This window comes from Semicossyphus pulcher, unplaced genomic scaffold (genome assembly GCF_022749685.1).
Source record: "Semicossyphus pulcher isolate SPU_LCO1_2020_fin unplaced genomic scaffold, fSemPul1.0.p SCAF_20, whole genome shotgun sequence".
Taxonomy (NCBI): domain Eukaryota; kingdom Metazoa; phylum Chordata; class Actinopteri; order Labriformes; family Labridae; genus Semicossyphus; species Semicossyphus pulcher.
The window spans coordinates 21875446-21895210 of NW_027211694.1; the positions used below are offsets into that span (position 1 = coordinate 21875446).

Here is a 19765-nt window from a genome sequence, read left to right on the forward strand (position 1 = left end):
CTTGAACCCCCCTAGCCCGAGCCTGCAGGTGGATGCTGGGGTGGTGGTGGGGCTGAAAGTATGAGCGCGTGACAGAGCAGAGGGAGAGATCGGAAACCTTGCAGCTTAAATAGACGCCACATTGGGAGGACGTGTTTGTCAGGTGATTGTGGAGAATGACGCATCAAGTGTGAAATCAGTGCAGCTCGAGACGCCTGCCTGACCTCACTCGCAGGTGTCGCTCTGTTAACGTAACCTTGTGCGATACTTGCTTGATGCTGCGTTCAGAAAGCCTTCCTGCTGACCTCCTGAGCATGCACCACAGAGGGCAGATCAGAACACACATCAATTTGTTGTCTGCTTCCTTGTCACGTATTTACTGCCATCGAATCACAGCTAAATGTGTTCATTTTGCGTTCATGCCACCTGGTAACCAACGTGGAAAAAGACCAGTGATCCCGTGGTCACAGTCGCTTTGCATGTGCTCTGGCTTAAAACGTGTTTATGCCGCATGGAAACATGAAAAAGGAGATGAAGGTCTCATGTTGGAACGAAGATACCAGACTAAAATAGGCCACACATTCAGCAACAACAAGCTGAATTCCACTAAAAGAAAACTGCATTAAGGTTTTTCTAAAGACTGAACACGGCAAGATATGTGTGATATGTTCCTGAGATGTGAGAGTCACAAAGGTCTCGACCGATCGCTCTCCGGTGGTTTTTCCACCTTGTTTCGTCTGGGTTGGCCGGTCTGAAAGAGCCTCAGTTCTTATTGGTTTTCTCCTCTCTGTGTTTTGCAGTCATGCGGAGGAACCCCTTCATGGTGGACGGCTGCTGCAGGAAAGGATCCCGCAATGCCCTGCAGGAGCTCTACAACCCCACACAGGTAGGATATAACTGCTCCCTCTGTATGTATCTCTCTGTCCATCGCTCCTGACCCTCTTATGATGCTACTTTTATCTATTACTCCCCTCCTCACCCGGCTGTCAGAGGTCTGATCCAGCAGATCCTCGGAGACGCTGACTCCAGCTGGCTTTAGTTATGCATTAGCTTTCTTAGCCTCCCTGCTCCCAAACGTGGATTGTTTCTGCGTCTCTTCTGACTTTGACACGTGCGTCAAAGCCTGAATGTCAACCCTGAAGTGACAGGAAGTCTGCCCGATGACAACTTGAGGGGACAGGATTAGCATAATATCCGTCTATCTTCCTTCTAGTAGTCAGGAAGCTTTACAGTCCGGAGGCGACAGAGCCGTCTTCAGCGTTTCAGGAATGAGAATGGACAACCAGGGACTAAAAAAGGGCAGAGGTTTCGTCAAAGTCTCACCTCGCTCAAGGACAGAGAGGAGAGAATAAAACAGTGTTCAGCATGTGCAGGTTTTATTCCTCACTTGTCTCTGTGAGTAGCAGCACTGTTATTACTCTGTCAGTGTCGCTTCCAGCCCGTGAAGTCTGTTTCATTCTCACGATTTAGATATAAAAGGCCTCATAAGACGAGAACATGACACCTGCCATAACTGCATGATGGCCGGCATGAAATTAAAGCATATTATGGGCTGCGGTTTTAATGGCTTGCTGCTTTATAAGGCAGTTTACAGCGGGGGCGGTGCACGGCGGAGAATGGGATGGAGACGTGACGAAGGTGCAGGATAATCAATAAATCTGCACAAGCTGAGATTTTAAAGGGAAAGGACGCCGATACAACTTCGCTAAGTATGGGGATAAAGTGTCCCATCCTTTTGTACCAAATGATTTACTTAAAGTTCTTTGTCGCCTTTAAAAGTTGCATGAATGGTTGTGCACATTTAAGCCCATTAGCTGCATATCTCTAGTGTTTAATGTTCATCGCTGCTGACCACTTTCCAAAGCATATGATACGTTTTAGGATGAGTTCCAGTCCTGCAGGCAGCCGTTAATTTTCAAGCTAAAAAGAAGCTTTTTGGCAGCTTCGTCGCTGCAGATGTGGCTGCCAAAAAGTATTGCGTTCATAAGCTGTATTGTAGGGAAATTAAATTTGGAAGACAAAGAGCAAATGTTGGATAAAGGACGATGCTTACTCAGTCTGAGAAAACCTTGAAGCCTCTTTGTGTGGAACCTGCAGCTTTTCTGTCTGATGACACATGATGATTTATTCAAACTTCATAATCAGAGCTGTGAAAACTTTATGAAGTGATTATTGAAGCAATAACTGATCTCTGATTTCAGAGGTCTAAGTGGGCATCAAACAAGAGCAGTCAGAGAATCAGTCACCAGTTTATTTGGAGCAGAAGCACACCTTCATCCTCACAGATACTACTATGTTGATCTAAAACTGCCTGAAGTAGCGGGTTGTGTTGTTACAATATGGTCAATACTGGTGTAGACGTGTACATTTGTATATAAAGTTTGTTGAACATTAGAGGTAATATAATAATAATGAATCACTATGTTTTTTTTTGTACTTGACTTTAAGTTTAATATTTCATGTTTAGCTGTAGAATAGCCTATTTCATTGATTTTTTTGTAAATACGTACTGTCCCTTTAAGAGAGCGCACCCTGGCGCACGTACTTCTATGAAGCTGTTGAACTGTGGAGGCTAGCTGCGGAGTCACACGTTTTTTATACCGTGTCCTGTTAAGTTTAATAACATCCAGCAAAGAACATTCAGATTAACCGACTTGTGACGCCTGGAATAAAGTTGTTTGTGTTTTTCCAACTCGGCAACCGACGTGGAGTGGATTTGTAAGACCGCACTAGTTGGACACTTGTTAGCCGAGGCTACCAGCTAGGTTGCATTTTCTGTGGTAACAACCAGAGATGTGGACTCGAGACTTGGTGACTTGGACTTGAGGCTTGATGACTCGGATGACTTGCGTGTTCATAAGTTTGAATGTTAGCTGTTAAATATAAAATGATAAAATTCAATGTTGTCAAGTTTCTGTCTAACTATCAGGTATGTACGCAGCACAAACTGGGAATCATGATTGGACGACTCAGAAAAGAATGCAGAAAAGACAAAAATAGAATCTAATAAAAAAAAGAACCAGTATCATTCAGGTCAGTGCATTCCTTGTGAGGTTTCAGGTATCTTTTCCCGTCTCATTACTTGTGCTAGTTTCCCAATTACATCACTCTTTGTGATGTTGCCGCATCCCTCACTTGATGAGTACAATGTTGTAACAGTTTCAACATGACAGAGTTTCTTCAGGGTTTTGAGGGGCAGTAAAACCCAACAAACTTTAAATAGGGTGTAAGGCACAGCGGGAAGAGCGTGTTCAATAACATATGAAAGGAGGAGCAAGCAGCTGCCTGGTGAGCAACAGTTTGATCAAAAGATAAGGTTATAAAATATATCAAAGAAGGTGTATTTATGTATCAAAGACTAAACATTAAAGAGGCTCAAAACATCTGATGAATATAAAATATATATATAATTAGTGTCCAAAAAACTACGGAAGCCCTGAGCGGACATGCATCCGTACGTTATATTTGAGTCATTTCTGGTTGTTTATTCGAGATCTCGACTTATTTATCTCGACATAACGACGCTGCACCACCGTAACGTCAGATGATCATAACTCAAGCACAAAACAAACATAGAAACAGCCTTAAAGGGCCAGTTCGCTGATTTTCAACCTCTGTCCTATCACGCTATTACGGGGAGCTAATGTCATTATGGTAGGGAAAACATGCAGACTACATAAAACACGTCATCTGGCGAAGGCCAGGGAGCTCGCTAAACTACACTTTCTCAATCTTGGACGCCGCCTCCGATGTCATGTCTTGTTCAGAATCGTCAGGTTTGAAATGTCGACTGCAGACCTGAAGATGTTTCAGACGATCCACCGGTAAATTCTTGTCGTATTTCAGATTCTGTCCCGCTCTGAGCCGTCCCGCTCTGAGCCGTCAACCCGCAGAGAAACGGTCGTATTTCACTCCAGCGTCTCTCGCAGGGCCGTTCCTTTCAGAGGGAGGGGCGCAATGCATGCTGGGTGTTGTAGGAAATGTAGAATGGGCCAATTTCAAACATTATTGCTTCTCTCGATTACAGAGAACACCAGCTTTTTCCAGGGGCAAATTTCTCCTTTAACTTACCTCGTTAGTGTGAGTGATGGCAGCATGACATGTCCTGCTCTGTAACATCACACTGACCAGCCGGTTGTTCAGTTTTCTAGATCGAAGGAAAATTATCCTGTTATCACGAGATAACGAAAGAAAACTTACATGTTATCACAGGAAAATGGAGTAAATTATGAATTAGAGCTTCCGTAGAAATCGGCTTAATTTTGACACATAACAGATACTACTGGTCTGCAAACGCCCTCAAACACTGGCGTGTATTCGGCCTCTTTCTCACAAGTTTGTAACAGTTCACAGAACTAAGAAAAGCTCACACTAGAAGCTTTCGAGCTGCGAAAACGAAGCCAAAGATTTAATAAACTGTTTGAAAAATGATCCTCTTTGGCACAGACTTCCAAGTGTCCTTGAACGCATCAACGAGGAGCGTTCTCACAACAGTCTCTGCTTGTAAAGATAATGTAACTCTTTAAAAAGAAAGCAAAGAAACTTGTTCACAGTGATGGATTACCAATCTGCAGCGAGTGAACTGAAACCAATGAGAGGTAGGAAATCAATTCAGCAACTTAACGCTCTAAAAGGGTCGGCCTGGATAAATAAAGGCTATAATTCATTCACTTTTTCTGGATCATAGTGGAGGGAAGCTTGTTTAGCAGAAGCTTTCTACAGGTGTGTGTGTGTGTGTGTGTGTGTGTGTGTGTGCAGTTTGAGCAGTGTTGTGTTGCAGCAGCTGAAAGGAGGAGCGAGACAGGAGGACACAGCTGGAGGCGATGCTATCACAGTGACGGATTGGATAGTTTCTGCTCCTCTTCTGTTCTCTCATCACTGTCCTCCTCGCTATCTATCACTTCCTGTCTGCCTGTCCTCTCTCCTCTGCAGCTAAACCCTCACCTGTCTCCCCCCTCACACCTCCAGCTCTGCCTCCCCGTCGTCGTCTCTTTTTCTCCATTCCTCCATTTATCACCGCACACCTTTTAAACGCACGCGGCGGGGCTTTAAGTGGTTTTCTGTCCGGCTAAGATTAGCTCAGGTGCACGTGGACTCTTGGGTTAATTTTCCGTGGAGGGTTTTTCCACACGTTCTCAGTCATGTGAAGCCCCATTGATATATTTCTGCGTGCTCAGCGGGCTGTTGCTGCAGCTAGAGTAAACTGTAGCAGGGTGCTCGGGGTCAGTGGTCAAGAGCTGTGCGTGTGTGCGTGCGTGTAGGCCTGTCCTTGTGAGGAACCGTTTGAATTGAAGACCTTCAGGGTGAGGACGTTTTTGGCATTCTTTGTCGAGGACGCTTTCAGTCCTTCACTTTGGGTTTCTGGGTTTTAGGACTGAGGATAAAGCAAATTAATTGTGTGCAGAGTTAAAGGATGAATATTTGGGAAAATGTCCTCGGTCGACACAAATGCAAAATTAAAACATAAATTAGTTGGTGTATATCGGGGGAGGGAATGATTTATTCTGCAGAACATGAGGAAGGTGCAGTGAAGGGTGTTGCTTCTATAAGTCTTAGCGTCACAGTGAGGTTGCCATGTTTGGTACAAAAACAGTTCACTCACACTGAATCAATCTGGAATCATTTTATTCTCTCTTCAATTCAAGGCTCAACTTCCTGCCCGCCGCGGCCCTGAAGGTAACACAGAGATCCTCCTCTGTGCTATTTTTATCCTGCGGTGTGTTTGCACTACATTACAGTAAAAGTGAGCGGTGTGTCCTTGGGCCAGACACCGAGTTCATTAATCAGATAAAAAATCAGAATGAGTTGATTAGCCAGATGTAATAAAAGCTCCGGAGGGAGATTTAATGTGGCCACACACGCGTCTGAGTCGAGGGCAGGAAGCTGCTTTTCTTACGGTAATCATCTTTCTGCTGGTGGAAACGTTGCTTCCTGTAATCACAGGCCGCTCTCACATTCATGCACAGGCCGTCATTACCCAGTCTGAGCTCACGGGTAACTGCTGATTCAGAGGTGAGAGCTGCGGCGGCTGATGCACACTGATCATTTGTGCACAATCGTGCAACAGGAGAGAATGAGTCACCGCTAACATGAGCACTAATGGAGCGTCATTGTAATGGAAGTGTGTGTTCATAGTCTGCGTGTGTGTGCGTGTGTGTGTGTGTGTGTGCGTGTGTGTGTGTGTGTGTGTGTGTGTGTGTGTGTGTGTGTGTGTGTTTCAAAGGATCAAATGTCCTCACAAGGATAAAGAGCAGAGAAAATCCTCCAAAATAAAAGCCTGTTTTGTGTTTAAAGTTTCAGAGAGGATTAGTTTTAAACTGTGGAAGATTTAAGACTTTTTCCTCTCCAGTTACATTTGACTCATTTTAATTTACTGTATGTTTCCAAACAGAAGTGTCTCCTCAATGTTTTATTTCTACAACATTACGGCCACATTAAAGAAAAAAATCAGAGATTTTGAGAATTAAGTTTTAAAATTAAGAGAATAGAATTTTTTTTACAAGAAAAAAGTCGTAATTTAAAGATATAATCTGGAAGATTTCAGTTTCGTTCTCTTTGGCGGCACCTGTGGTGATAAACGGTAATTGCAGGAGCACACTTCCCAGATATCCAGACAGTGCTGCATGTGTGACGTCCACGGTCGGCTCCGGTTGTAACTCTTGATTTTCCTGGCTGACGGTCGCTTTCCTTTTCAGACTGTTTGCTTCATCTGAGCGTCGAGTTTGTTTCTTTTTCTTTGGATTTTCACTTCTTGTTGAAGTTGTATCTGTAGTCATCCATCTTTTCTTTGTTTGTTCAGCCATAGTAGATTACTGTTTACTCGCAACACTTGCAGAGAGCGGAAAAGCAGCCGCTTAGCTCCGCCTACCCTCTCTGGCAGACCAACCACTGCTGGCTGATGGAGAACGCGTAACTCTTCCATGTTCGCCTGCAGCTGGAGACTGAACTCCCTTTTGCTGTCTCAGTGGATGCTGAGCGGGCTCCTTGTTGATGGCATTGCTTCAGTAGATCTGTAACGTATGAAACCATACCTGTCTGAATCTGTGTTTGTTAGACCACACAGCAGTTTCACAGCAGAAACACCTGCTTATTTCACTCCTGATGTGTCTCAGATAAAAGCACATCATGTTAGCAGGATAAAATCTCCTGTCTGTGACTGGAGGAGGTTTTTACAGAATCTCTCCTTCTGATCGGCTCTCAGGCGGAAATGGATCCATAAGATCGTCTGCCTTCAAAGAGCCATCACAACCGTCCCCTCACCTCCTCTGGGAGTCTTCCAGGAGTTTCCATCAGCTCCACTCAGAGCTCCTTCATCCATGGTCTCATTCTTTCAGGCCTTTCACAGAAGTCATGATCACAAGGACGGAACAGAAGACTGATTGAGGCTCTGACTTCGGCTGGATAGACGTCGACGACTGCATGTTGTCCTCTAACTTTATATTTACTGTATGTCGGGATTGTAGATGTCCATGTGCACTTCTTTATAATGTGGAGTACGTTCAGACGCAGTGGGCCTTTCTGTGAGTTTGTATGTTCTCCCCGTGCATGTGTGGGTTCCCTCCAAGTACTCCAGCTTCCTCCCACAGTCCAAAGACATGCTCGTTAGGTTCACTGGTGCCTCACAGGTGTGAATGTGAGCACGAAAGGTTGTCTGTCTCTTTGAGTCAGCCCTGTGATTGACTGGAGATCAGTCCAGGTGTAACCCCGCCTCTCACCAAATGACCCCAGACATCAACCCCGGACAGGATATGCGTCACCCTCAAATTCCACAGGATCCGTCTTCGGCGTGTGCCGCGTGCACCCCGACCACCGGAGTCGATCGCGCCTATTCAAGTCAATGTTCGTGATTCCACAGCACGCACCGCGGTCCGTCTCCGGCACGTTCCAGAAGCGTCTCTCCGCTTTGCTCCGCTAGAGATACATGCCGAGTCTGTTTTTGACGGAGGCCGCTTCCAGCATGCGTCAAGCTGAACAGAGCAGATCGTTCCAAACAGGAAGTCAGGATGAAAACAGCATACAGCATCCGGTCATTTCAAAATAAAACACTCATGTACAGACCGGTACAGACTCCCCTTTTTTTCCAGTTTTTTTAAGATCAGCACACTGAAATCTAAGAACACTTTTAATTAAGTAATGTCTTGTGATCTCGTGAATCCAGCTGCTCCACTGCCGGACCAGAACCGCGGCGCAGACGGAACGCGCCGGACACAGATCCTGTGGGATTGAGGCGTTAGAGACGGATGCAGGGATGAACAAGTCATCCGTCCTGGTTTGAACAAACAGTTATCATTGGAAACGGCTTGAAGTAAACCGACTGTGAATATTCATCATGTTGTCGAGTGTTACATAAATGAATGTGTTCAGTGAGGGAGGAAAGTGCCTGCATGTGTCTGAGCCACCTGATAATACCTGTCTGGATTGTTTCACCAGCTGCAGACATTGCGCGAACCCCACAAGCCCTTCACTTTGTTTCAGTTGAATATGTTTGTGTGTGTGTTTGTGTGTGTGTGTGTGTGTGTGTGTGTGTGTGTGTGTGTGTGTGTGTGTGTTTCCCCTTCCGCCCTCCCTGGAATTGGCACCCTGGGCCCGATTATGCAGGAACACAGCGGCAGACGCTGGCACGGACTTGAAAGACGCGTCCCACCTTTCACCCACAGCAAAGACGCCGAGGCAGCTGTCTGAGTGTAAAACCATCACAGCACTGTGGGGACGGCTTTAAGATGCGTGTGTGTGTGTGTGTGTGTGTGTGTGTGTGGGAAGCTGCATAAGTCATTCTGGGTTTAAAGACAAAGGGATTCAGAGGAGGAGGCTTTATTCTTTTTGTCTCTGTCCATCTCTGGAGGCTGCGCTGAAGAAAGGAGGTGAAAGGAGCGAGACAAAGGGATTTAGAGGAGATGAGCGCTCTGTTTTTCGCTCTCCGTGAAGATAAACTGTCGAGAGAAGAGACGGAAAAGTTCTGACAGCCACAGACAACATGCAGAAATCAGGTTTTTTACTTTCCTCTTGATCAAAGGGAAATTGCTTTGTGATCATTACAGCTTGTTTCTTTGAGACCATCAAATAATGTGGGACAGAACACAATGTACACAGTGAAGATCCAGGGGCCTTGTTGCATGTCATCCCCAGCTTTTACCCAAAAAGGCTTCATGGTTTTGTCGCCAGTGCTCATAGAAACATAGACAGATTTTATATAAAGCCCTCAGGCTTTGAGGCTGCCATCTTGGTTTTTTAGAGCGGGTCAACCTAACGCCTGAGATATACTTGCTTTTAATTATGCATGTGCATGATCTGTCTGTTTGCAGCATCGATTTGCACGTCCTGAAAAATGAACGCTACAGGTATGCAGTCTGCACATGAGCAGTAGGGGCAGTGTAGGCAGAAGCTGATAGACCGAGTCCACAATCATCCACATCTGTACGATGTGTCGTTGCCACTGCACAGAGACAAACGTGCCTGTCAAACAGCTGCAGACAGATAAGTTCTGTTTGAGAAGTCGACGTGGAAACCTGCAAAACTAAATGGGAACAAGTCCGGGAGCGTTACGTCCGTGCACGGAGGAACATGTTGGAGAGACGGAGCGGGGACGGTGCAGACGGCGTGTTTTGTCCACCGCCCCTCAGTCGCCACTGAGACTGAATTAACAGTAACGTCCTCGAGTGTCTCCATGTCTGTTGTTTACATCCCGCACATACAGTAGTTGCATACGGCCTGAGCTCTCTGCTGCGCCCTCTAGAGGTATCCTGCAGTAACACGCGTAGTGCAGAGACAAGAATGTGAACAATTACGGTCTAACGCAGACGGTTGTGTACGCGAACGCAAGGATAAAAAGCAAGTACATCTCCGGCCTAAGAGGAGAGGTTAGCAAACACTTAGTTGAGCTTAAGATAAATCTAGTGGTACTGTTGTTAGCAAGGTGCGTCCACAATTTATGGTGGCAGTGAAACTAAACGAGATGCTAATTTTAGCTTTAAGCAAATTGTCCTTACCAAAAAGGACAGCCGGCTCCTCAGAGTGATTTTACTTGTTTGTCTTCTGCAGCCGTTATCGGTTGGTTTGTTTGTGATATTTTTTTGCTAGTATCTCAGCTAACCATTAAAACAACAACAACCCTGTTGAGACAAGAGGTAAAATTGTTGTTTTTGTCAATGGAGTGTGGTAGCTTCGAAGAGAGCGTTCTAATGACTGTTTTAGGTTAAAGAAAGGCGTCTCGCTCATTTACTTAAAGGTCTATCTCTGTAGGGATCCTGTCTGTCATGTTGTCAGACACTTAGAGTAACAATCTGAGTCTGTCAGTGGGAAGAACAAGAACTTTTAGTGGACAAAGCTGCACGCTGAAGAAATCCACTGAAGAAATTCCAAACCTGTTGTACCTATTTGTCATTTTTACACCAAAATATATAAAAACAAAGGTTTAAAAATACTGAATTTCCCCTTTCAGGACGCCGGTTGGTGACGTTTCAGATTAAAGAGTAAAAACTGAGACTGTGTTTGCCTCACTTTTCTCTTCACCTACTTATCCCTTTTTCTCTCGACTGTGTTTTTTCCTCCCTCGGGGGTAAAACACGCCGAGCAGAGAGAAAAGGGTGAAGTGCTCATGAGAGGAAAAGAGAAACTTTGATGGCTCTGAGGGGAAAGTCAGAGCAGTTTGTCATTATCTTGTCTGTGGCGCTCTAATTATACCCACTCTCTTTCAGATATACTCACACACACACACTCAGAGACGCATGCACACAAACACACAAATTATATGCTCTTCAGATGTACAGCCGCACAAGCGCACACACATCACCCTGCAGTGTGCAGCTGCAGGATTTGAACGTAAAGGAGTTAAAACGTTCTTCATACGTTTTTATGGTGCGTTCAAAGGCGGGCTAACTTTCCCTCTGGAAATCTCTGATCTCAGGTTACTGGTGCTACGTTACCTGAGACAGAGGGGATCAGGCGTAACCAGGTGTCAGGTGTCCTGCAGATTTACCCTGAAGATACTGCAGCAGAGTTCACAGACCCCCGCTTATCCTGCGTTAACATTATGTGGTGTTTATTTGTTCTTACCTGAGCATCAGAAGTCAGCTGGAGGGCAGGGAGTTGAAACCATTCATTGCAATATTTTATGCATTATGGTACATTTCATGGCTACGCAGCTGTGAGAGGGATGCTTTCACAGACGGGTGGGGCGTTCAAGGACACAGCAGAATCCGAATCGGAGAGTAGGCTGCTGAAAAGAAATCCATATAGAGACTACTGTTGCAGAAGTTTGTTTCAGGTGAAAAAAAAATGACTTCATGTCGTGACAGGATCAGTCAAAGGGAAGTTCCAGCCCCATACAGCCCCTCAACATATCCTCATACAACAGATTAAAGGACATGTTCTGAAAGGTTTTGCATATGTCTTTGAGGGTTCTCATCCCTGGCTGTCAAATATCAAGGCCCCCTTTCATAAGGATGCACAAGGTAGTGTCTGTTTTCTTCCTTTCTGTTTAGGAAATTCATCACGACTTCTTTTGTTTTACTCCTGTGTTATCTGCAATGAGCTGCACGGTGGTGCAGTGGTTAGCTCCCGGTGGTAGCCATCGGTGTGAGAACGTGATGACTTATTGGCAGTCGGGCACTTTACCTAGCAGCCTGTGCCATCAGTGCGTGAATGCGTTTGTGAAAGGGTGAATGCAACATCCATCTATCCATTATCTATACTGCTTATCCTGTTCAGGGTCGCAGGGGGCTGGAGCCTATCCCAGCTGCCATTGGGCGAAAGGCGGGTACACCCTGGACTGGTCGCTAGTCAATCACAGGGCTGACACATGGAGACAGACAAACTTTCTCACTCACACCTACGGGCAATTTAGAGTCACCAGTGAACCTGACGAGCATGTCTTTGGACTGTGGGAGGAAGTCGGAGTACCTGGAGAGAACCCACGCATATCCGGGGAGAACATGCAGACTCCACACAGAAAGGCCAACTTGTGAAGGCCCCCTGAATGCAACATGTACTGTAAAAGCAGCTTTAAGTGGTCGCAAGACTAGAAAAGCGCTACAGTCCGTTTAGCGCTGTTGCCTCACTGCTAGAAGGTTCCAAGTTCGTAACCTGGTTCAGACGTAGCGGGCCTTTCTGTGTGAAGTTTGTAAGTTCTCCCCGTGCATGCGCAGGTTCCCTCCGGCTTCCTCCCAACCGCAGCTCTTAGCATCTTATAATGCTGCAGGTTGGTCCAAATGGGCTCAGGATTACTTGGGTTACATATAAATTGCAGTGCATGGCTTTTTATAGGTTAGAGCAGTGAATGAGAACAGCCTGCAGGAATGCATCAGCAAACAATGACAACATAACACTGAAATACAAGCTGGTGAAATTGTGTGAACGGGCTGAGAGGTGCAAGAATACTGTTCAAATGGAATGACATAGTTATGGTAACGCATGCTTAACGTCATGCAGGATGTTGTGTAGGATCGAGTGTTTGGGGCAGAGGAAGGATTGGAGCTTTACTTTGCCGAGTTAAATCCATCGTCTGAGTTCTCTTCAGGCCTTCGAATATAAAAGACACAATTTAAGTGACATGCAGCCATCTGGCATCAAGGCATCGCACTGTACAAGCTTTCATTGCAGCGATACATAAAGGGCCCTAAAAGTGACAATACGCGAGCCGTTCCTTTTTCATCTGCCGCCTGTGACTCCGGCAACTTTATGAAAGTGCAATGAAAAACAGCTTTAAAACGACACTATCACTACATCAGTGTAGTTCTTTAAAGCGGTTGGTAGTGAATATCTAAGCTCTAAAATTTAGTTCTGTTAATTTCCAACATTTCTTCCTCAGGGTCATTTATCTGTCGGGAAAGCCTCAGTCAGACCATCATGGCTCAGTAAAAACTGTCCATTAAACCCGCTGCTGGTGAAATTGTTACGGCCGTACGGTCTGACGTGAAGCCTCCGACTTTCACTGCAGCTTTTACAGAACACCAACCCTGAAGTGTCTGCAGTAATCTGATCTCTGCTGAGAGGGAGATATGAAGCTTTAGCAGATGATTGTATTATTATATCAGCATTAATTGGTGCTGAGAGCCCAGCAGCAGCACATAACACACAACACATACCGTGTGTATCAGTGTGTGTTTGTTTGGTCTCATTGGTCCCAACAGGGAAGCCCAGTGCTTTTAGCCCCCGGCACACACACTGTGTCCATTCAGAGCGTCCCTGCAGTGGCCTTACATAACACCAGCACAAAATCATGAATCAGTAGATTCACGGCTTTAAAGATTCTTTTTTTTGCTGCTTTTCTAAAAAAGTTTTGCAGATGTCTCGAGGTTAGAGAAGCTAATGTTATTGGTTTCTTTTCAGCAGCTTGTTGCAGCAGTTATGTATAAATTTAAACATAAAGGACCTTGGTTTGAATGTTTGGAGAGAAGCTTTAACTGCACAGAATAAATGCAAGATACAACTTTAAAGCTTCCTGAACAGGCGGGAGTCATTAAACAATCATTGAAAAAGATCATGAGCAGCAAAGTTAGCTTTTATCAGTGCTGCTGCTCCATTGTGTAGCCTTGTTTTGGGCCTTTATAGACTGTATAGGAGGTGAACGTAACCCCGGGAACATTTTTCTAATGAATTTATGGTGCACACTCACTGAACCTGCTTATATTTATGGTGATAGGTGAACTGAACAAATCAATTTGCTACTCATGAAGGAGAACGTGAGCGTAGCTCACTCTGTAACGATCGCTCACGTTTCAAGTGGTACCGAGAGTTGCCGAGCACTGTGTTTTACGGCAGCCGGATTTACGACACCCTGAATGCATTAGGCATAGCTAACGCTGCAAGCAATTCAGACAATGCAGCTACTGGTGCTACTGAAGCCAGTTCTTAAGAACACTTGAAGGAGGAGGAGTAGGAAAAGCGTCAAGTTTGAAACGACCCATCTGGCCAGTCTTGGGAAATATCTGCAAGTGAATGATGACTATGAGAAATCATTAAAGCCGCTTTCCCACTGGGGAACACTCGGCTTACTGGGAGAGGTTTCAATCGGCATCACGGGTCAAATGACTCTGCAGTAGACCCGGGTAGTTATCGCCTCGGCTCCGATCGTCATTGTTGGATGGGAACACAAAACCCGTGTCAACACGCTAGTCTCCGCCCCCTTTCTGGCGCGATGCTATGCTGCGTTAGTAACTTCTGCGACTCCGTGTCTTCTCAGCTACAAATTCCACCGTCTTCGTCCGAGCAGCGCAGCATACAATAAAGACCTAACCACCGTAACTTCTTCACTGGTTACTAACCCTGTCTCCGGCACGTTTGCGACGTCAGACGGTGACGCAGCAGAAAAGAGACTGACAGGAGGATACTTCACTGGCAATGGGAAAAGAGACAATCGGCATTTGTGTGTCTTTCCGGGTCTGAAAAACCTGCGCCAACACGTTAAATTTAGGTGGGAAAGGGGTTTAACAATGATGGAGGGCTCGGGATGGAAAATCTGAAAATGAGCAAGTCGGTGCGGCAAAAAAAAAAGTTGCTAACCAGGCGACTCGGAGGACTTTGTTAGAAGACGTTTTTTTTACTGGCCAAAGTTAGCATCCTTATTAATCACAGCTACTAAGAATTATGAATGCGCCTTGCTATCTGTGTTAGTGTTAGCTAATAACTCAGCGTTTGCTAACTCCTCCAAACTTGGAAATTTATGGTTAGAAAAATCCAAGATGGCGACCGCCAAAGTGCCAAACTTGAGGCTTCAAAATGCTGGGTGACGTCAAAGCTGCTACACTTTTTCTTAAGCTTTATGCTGCTAACCAATTTACTGATTTTTTTATGATTATTTAAAGAACATTTGGAATAAGAAAGTGCAGAACATTTATGACGCATTTACTTGGAAGCACAGCTTTAACTTACAGAAACTTGTTAAAGGAAAATATGAAGTATTTTTCACTTCTTCAAGCACTTTTTATCCAAACATTAAATATATAGCTACAACGTGATTTCCCTCTGTTGCATTTATTCACCACTGAGGTGCCTTTGAGCTGCTCAGGAGACGTCTGTGGTTGTACTCAGCTTTTTCCAGGGAGCTGCATGAATATGAAGCAGGCCTTCCAAAGAGAGCATGTGTTTTCAGTCGCTTCCCTGGATAAATACAGGTAAAGAAACATTTCCTCTGGTCTGTTCCGAGTCGCAGTGGGCGCAGGTGGTCAGCTGCCGGTCCCCTTCTGCTGCTCCGGCTTCTCATAAATGACAGTATGGAAAGTTAATGTGCTGCCGGCCTCGGTGGAAACGCTGAATCTGCCTCATAAACTGTCAGCATTGTCCGGGGTTTATAGAAGAGCCTCGCCTTGTTGCCTTTTAGAGACTCAGGTGAAGCTTTCTGCACTTGTTTGGTGCTGTTGTGGCACACTGGCAGCTTTATTCCTGCTGCTCCATGAATGCCAGCCTGTGAGCAGAGAGGGTCAGAGAGACAGAGTGCCTTCAGTGCTCGGTGTGTGTGTGTGTGTGTGTGTGTGTGTGAGAGTGTGTGTGTGTGTGTGAGAAAGAGAGCTGCTTTGATGCACACTATTGATCTTTGTTAAGATGACTTCACAGCGAGCAAGAAGCAAGAGGAGCTGAAGACGAGGCTCGCAGATGGATCGTTTTTCAGGAGAGCGAATAGAAGAGTAGTTTGCAGAAAAAGCATCAAACCGAGAAGAGGAGAATTCTTTCTGCTGCACTTTACTTTCACCTTATTCACTTTGTGCGTCACAGGAATTCATCTACCAGTTCTCCTCGACAGAACTCCGTCGCCTGCTTCCAAACACTCTCACGTCTTCCACAGACAGTATGATGTAAATAACGGAGAAGCAGCACCAGAATAGCCTTACAGAATATAAACAGGGACTTAATTGGGGAAACATCCAGCCAGTATTGACTGCTGCAGTGTTTAAATTGCAGTAGGAAGCAGTTTTCTTATTAGGGGAAGATGTCTCTGGCATCTCCTCCAAACAAAGTGCTGTGATGCTCTGCAGAATCCCAGCGCTGCAGATCACGATGCATTAGCATCTCATTTTCCACCCAACAGTATTTACAGCATATTTCAGAGAGTTGTTTCTGTGTGTATGGTAATTCAGACTGGGAATTTAATATACTGAAGATACATCTCAATATGAACAGTTTCCATATCGTGATTTAACATGGGTGGATTATCCTCTCAGAGGGCCCTGGGGCAATTTTTTGCTGTTAGGCCCCCGCTGCTCCCCGCGCTCCTCTTTGTCGTGTGTACGCAGCATACCATTTAATATCCTGCAGAGTTTTCTTCTTCTTTCTTTACATTCAGTGCTTTTTGCTAATACTGCTCGTATTTAAGCCTGAGGAATGGTACCATTTCCTTTCTCAAAAAAGCACATTTGTTTATCTGGTGAGGATGCTTTGGGTTGCTAAATCAAAATCATGTGACGTTTCTCTGTAGGGAAGAAGAGATAAAGTTTTGATTCTCTCTGAAAACAGCCTGCGAGCTGCGTTGGTTGGGGCGTGTTGCTTCAGGCAACAGTGGGAGATGAAATTCGATGCAGAGAGTCCAGTTGGAGAAACAGATCAATGCATTTAAAGCCTAACCAGATGCATAAACACTGCACGAAGGTTTCACGACTGAATTCTTACAACTCTATAAAGTTTTTACAGCAACAGATATTTAACTTTCATTGTAATGGTTGCTAGGCTAACAGTGACACTACAAAGTAAGGAATGCCATTTGCTTGTATGTGATTTGTCAGTGCAGCTTGTCGTGTTGCAGAGCTTCATTTTCATGCAAAAGTCAGAACACAGACGTAGTCATGAACCAAGAAATGGCGCTGGATAAAACACAGAAGCAATGTGTCCAACAGGACAATAGTTTTTTCTTTCTGGTGTTCTTTGGAAACATGCTGCTAATGTTTGCTAATACAAGCTAAGAACACTCCTATTTTTGGATTCAAGATCTGTGTTGGGTAACTTTTAAAAGTAACTCGTTACGTTCCTGCGTTACCTCTTGAGTAAAGAATTAAACCCCCTTTGCGACTCGTTCCACATGTGTGTTATATTGTCAGGACAGCGTGTAGCCTGCTGCACGTCTACCTTTGAATGTATCGACTCTACCGTCATTGCGTCGCCTCGTTTACGGCCCATAATCTGTAACTCTGCAGCCTAATAGTGACAGACGCAGTATAACCTTTACAGCTCTTTATTCTGCTAACAGTCTGACAGTGAACTGGGCAGATGCACACAGTATTAGGCACAGCTGTTTCCATGACAACAATACAACACAGGCTCTTAGTCCCACCAGTGTTGTGGAGCTGTGTTAAGCTGCATGAGCTTCTTCACTTTTGAAGTCGAGCTCTTCACAGCTGACGAGCACTTCTCCTCCACACACAGCTTACATTTCACCGTCATGTTGTTCTCGTCCCTTTTACCCAAACATTCAGAATAATGTGAATATTTCCACAAAGTAAACGCTGTCCTCTCTGACAGCTCGCTAGCTGAGTTAGCTAGCTACACATGCGCACTGACACAGCTGTGTTTACCTTCTGCTGGTACGCAGCGACCTGCCAAGAAGGAGGAGAGAAACAGAAATAGAGCTTCAGGGAGTTTCTGTTTCTGTGGAGACGAAAGGAAAAGAGAAATACGGCGATTTATTTTTCCAGTAACAGAATAATGTTTATGGAAAGTAACTAAATAATAGATTACTTGAATTGCAGAACTAACGCATTACGTCACTCGTTACAACAAATAATCAGAGCACTCTAACTGTTACCTTGTAACACGTTACCCCCACACTGTTTAAGATATCGTCAAGACAGCAGACCAGTCCTACAGTGTGTAGTTTTAGAGACAGTGGGACCTGCATTAGTTGTTGCTGTGCACTGTCCTGCAGGAAAGAGTAGCTTGTAATGTAGCATGCTACTTTTATCAAACATGTAGTTTAATCTCTTCCGATGAAGAGCAGCTTGGCGTCATCCTGCACGGGCGTGTTTTATTCTGTCAGTCAGACCTTTCTTTGGTACTGTGCACCGTGTATAAACTTAAGTAGAGTTAAAGAAGCTTTACAGCATATGATGGGTTGATTTTGTTCTTTCATGGCGTTAATTCCTTATCAAATTGGCAAAAAAAATGAAACGACCAAGTCAATTTAAACTTCCTGAACTTCGTAGGCCTCTTAGGCCTTTGGGAACGACGGGTGCCAGCATAGTTTCCCTCTTTGTCCATTTAATAACTTCCTTCCTTCCATCATCCCTCCTGTAATCTCCTCCTCGCCTCCTACCTCTTTCTTTATTTCTTTGCAACCATCAGCAGATCTGAAGGCAGCTATTCATTACAGCTGTCGCATCTACACGACTCCGTGCTGATTCTCAGATCATATTTCATACTCATAACATCTTTCAGGGACAATAATACAGCCGTGGCGAGGAAATGAAGACTTGAAAATGAAAAATACAATCTGCACGTTCCTCTGTCGTCTGTTTCTCACACGTTTTTACAGAAAAAATGAGCTGCGACACAAAATAGTGTTGTTGTGAATGCACAATGCGCTCGCCTCGAACTCCTGACATCTGAAGATTAAAACGTAGAGATATTCCTGTTAGCATACACAAGGCTGATAATGAATATAGTTTAAATTTATGCCAAAAGATTGTTTGTGCTTTTCTTCTTCCCTTTGAATTCTCTCACGCTTTTCAATTTGCCAGAGAGATTGGATTCAGCTGCTCAAACTTTCCTCACATATAGATAAATGTATATCTGCTTTAATGGTGAGTGATTCTTCATATAGCGCTGCTGCTCAGGGAACTGCTGAGCTGCAGGTTTGAGGCCCTCCTGAGACTTTTACCTATCGGAAGAGATCAAACTAAATTGACCGTTTCATGTGATGCTGATAACTACTTTTATAGCTGTGGTTTTATACCCACAGGGGACTAAAGGGGTTATTGTGCAAGAAAATATGCAAGTAATGGCTTCTGCCCTCTCGTGGGAACGCTCTGACATGGCCAGAGGTCAGCGATCTCCATCACCGCCTCCTCTCAGACAGTATCGACGTATCGCATCCCTCATCTCCCCCCTCCGCTTTCTTCCTCCCCTCCGAGCGCCTTTCATGGAAGCTGTGCAAGAGACTTGACTTGATCTGCCTGAAGAGGAGATAAAATGGCAGAAAGTAATCCTGCGGAAAGAAGAGAGATAAGGAGAGGAACACTGAGGCAGAGCTGCAGATGACAAGATTCCCTCCCTTGTCTCTTTCTCCGATGTTAATTACAGCGTTTGTCCTCCTCTGGGATGAACGCTGCACGCTCGCTGCGACATTTGTGTGAATCACAGCTTGATGTCTGCGAGCGGATGAAAAAAAAAAGGGAGAGATTTTCATCAACAAAAAGCTGCTACTCACTATGCGCCGTTACGCCTTAGAGGGCTTTGATGTGTCAGCGTAAGCATGAAGAGGGAGGAGTAGAGAGCACACAAAGGGAGAAGAAGTGGGAGTGGAGCAAAGCGAGGCCTTCTTTTTGAGCAGGGAGGTTCATAATCCACCGCCTTGTCAACTTGACTCAAATCGGTTTAAAGGAATGTTTTAACACGGCAGGGAGGCGAGGTTTGGAAAAGTGTTATAAAAAGAGCGTAACAGGTAAAAGCAGAGGGAACGACGAGGACAGAGGAAGTCAGTGTGAGGTCAAATCTTTTAAAGGAATCAAGAAACTCATTTTTCTACTTTATTAACATGTTGTTGCATGTTTTAGCTTATAAGAGCAGGATATAAATAAACATTATTATAGGCTACATTGTGATTGACAAGTCACTACCTGGGCATCCTGTCTACCTGGATAAAGGC

At 44.9% G+C, this 19765-nt stretch overlaps 1 protein-coding gene across 2 annotated transcripts in view; it reads left to right on the plus strand.

Annotated features, from left to right (window-relative positions):
- The window catches only part of chst11 (carbohydrate (chondroitin 4) sulfotransferase 11), a 104181-nt gene that overhangs the window by 73696 nt on the left and 10720 nt on the right, over nucleotides 1-19765 (plus strand). For both annotated transcript variants that reach the window (XM_069670756.1, XM_069670757.1), the window contains exon 2: nucleotides 780-865. In XM_069670756.1, the coding sequence (XP_069526857.1) occupies nucleotides 780-865 (86 nt within the window). The remainder of the gene's footprint in view (nucleotides 1-779; nucleotides 866-19765) is intronic.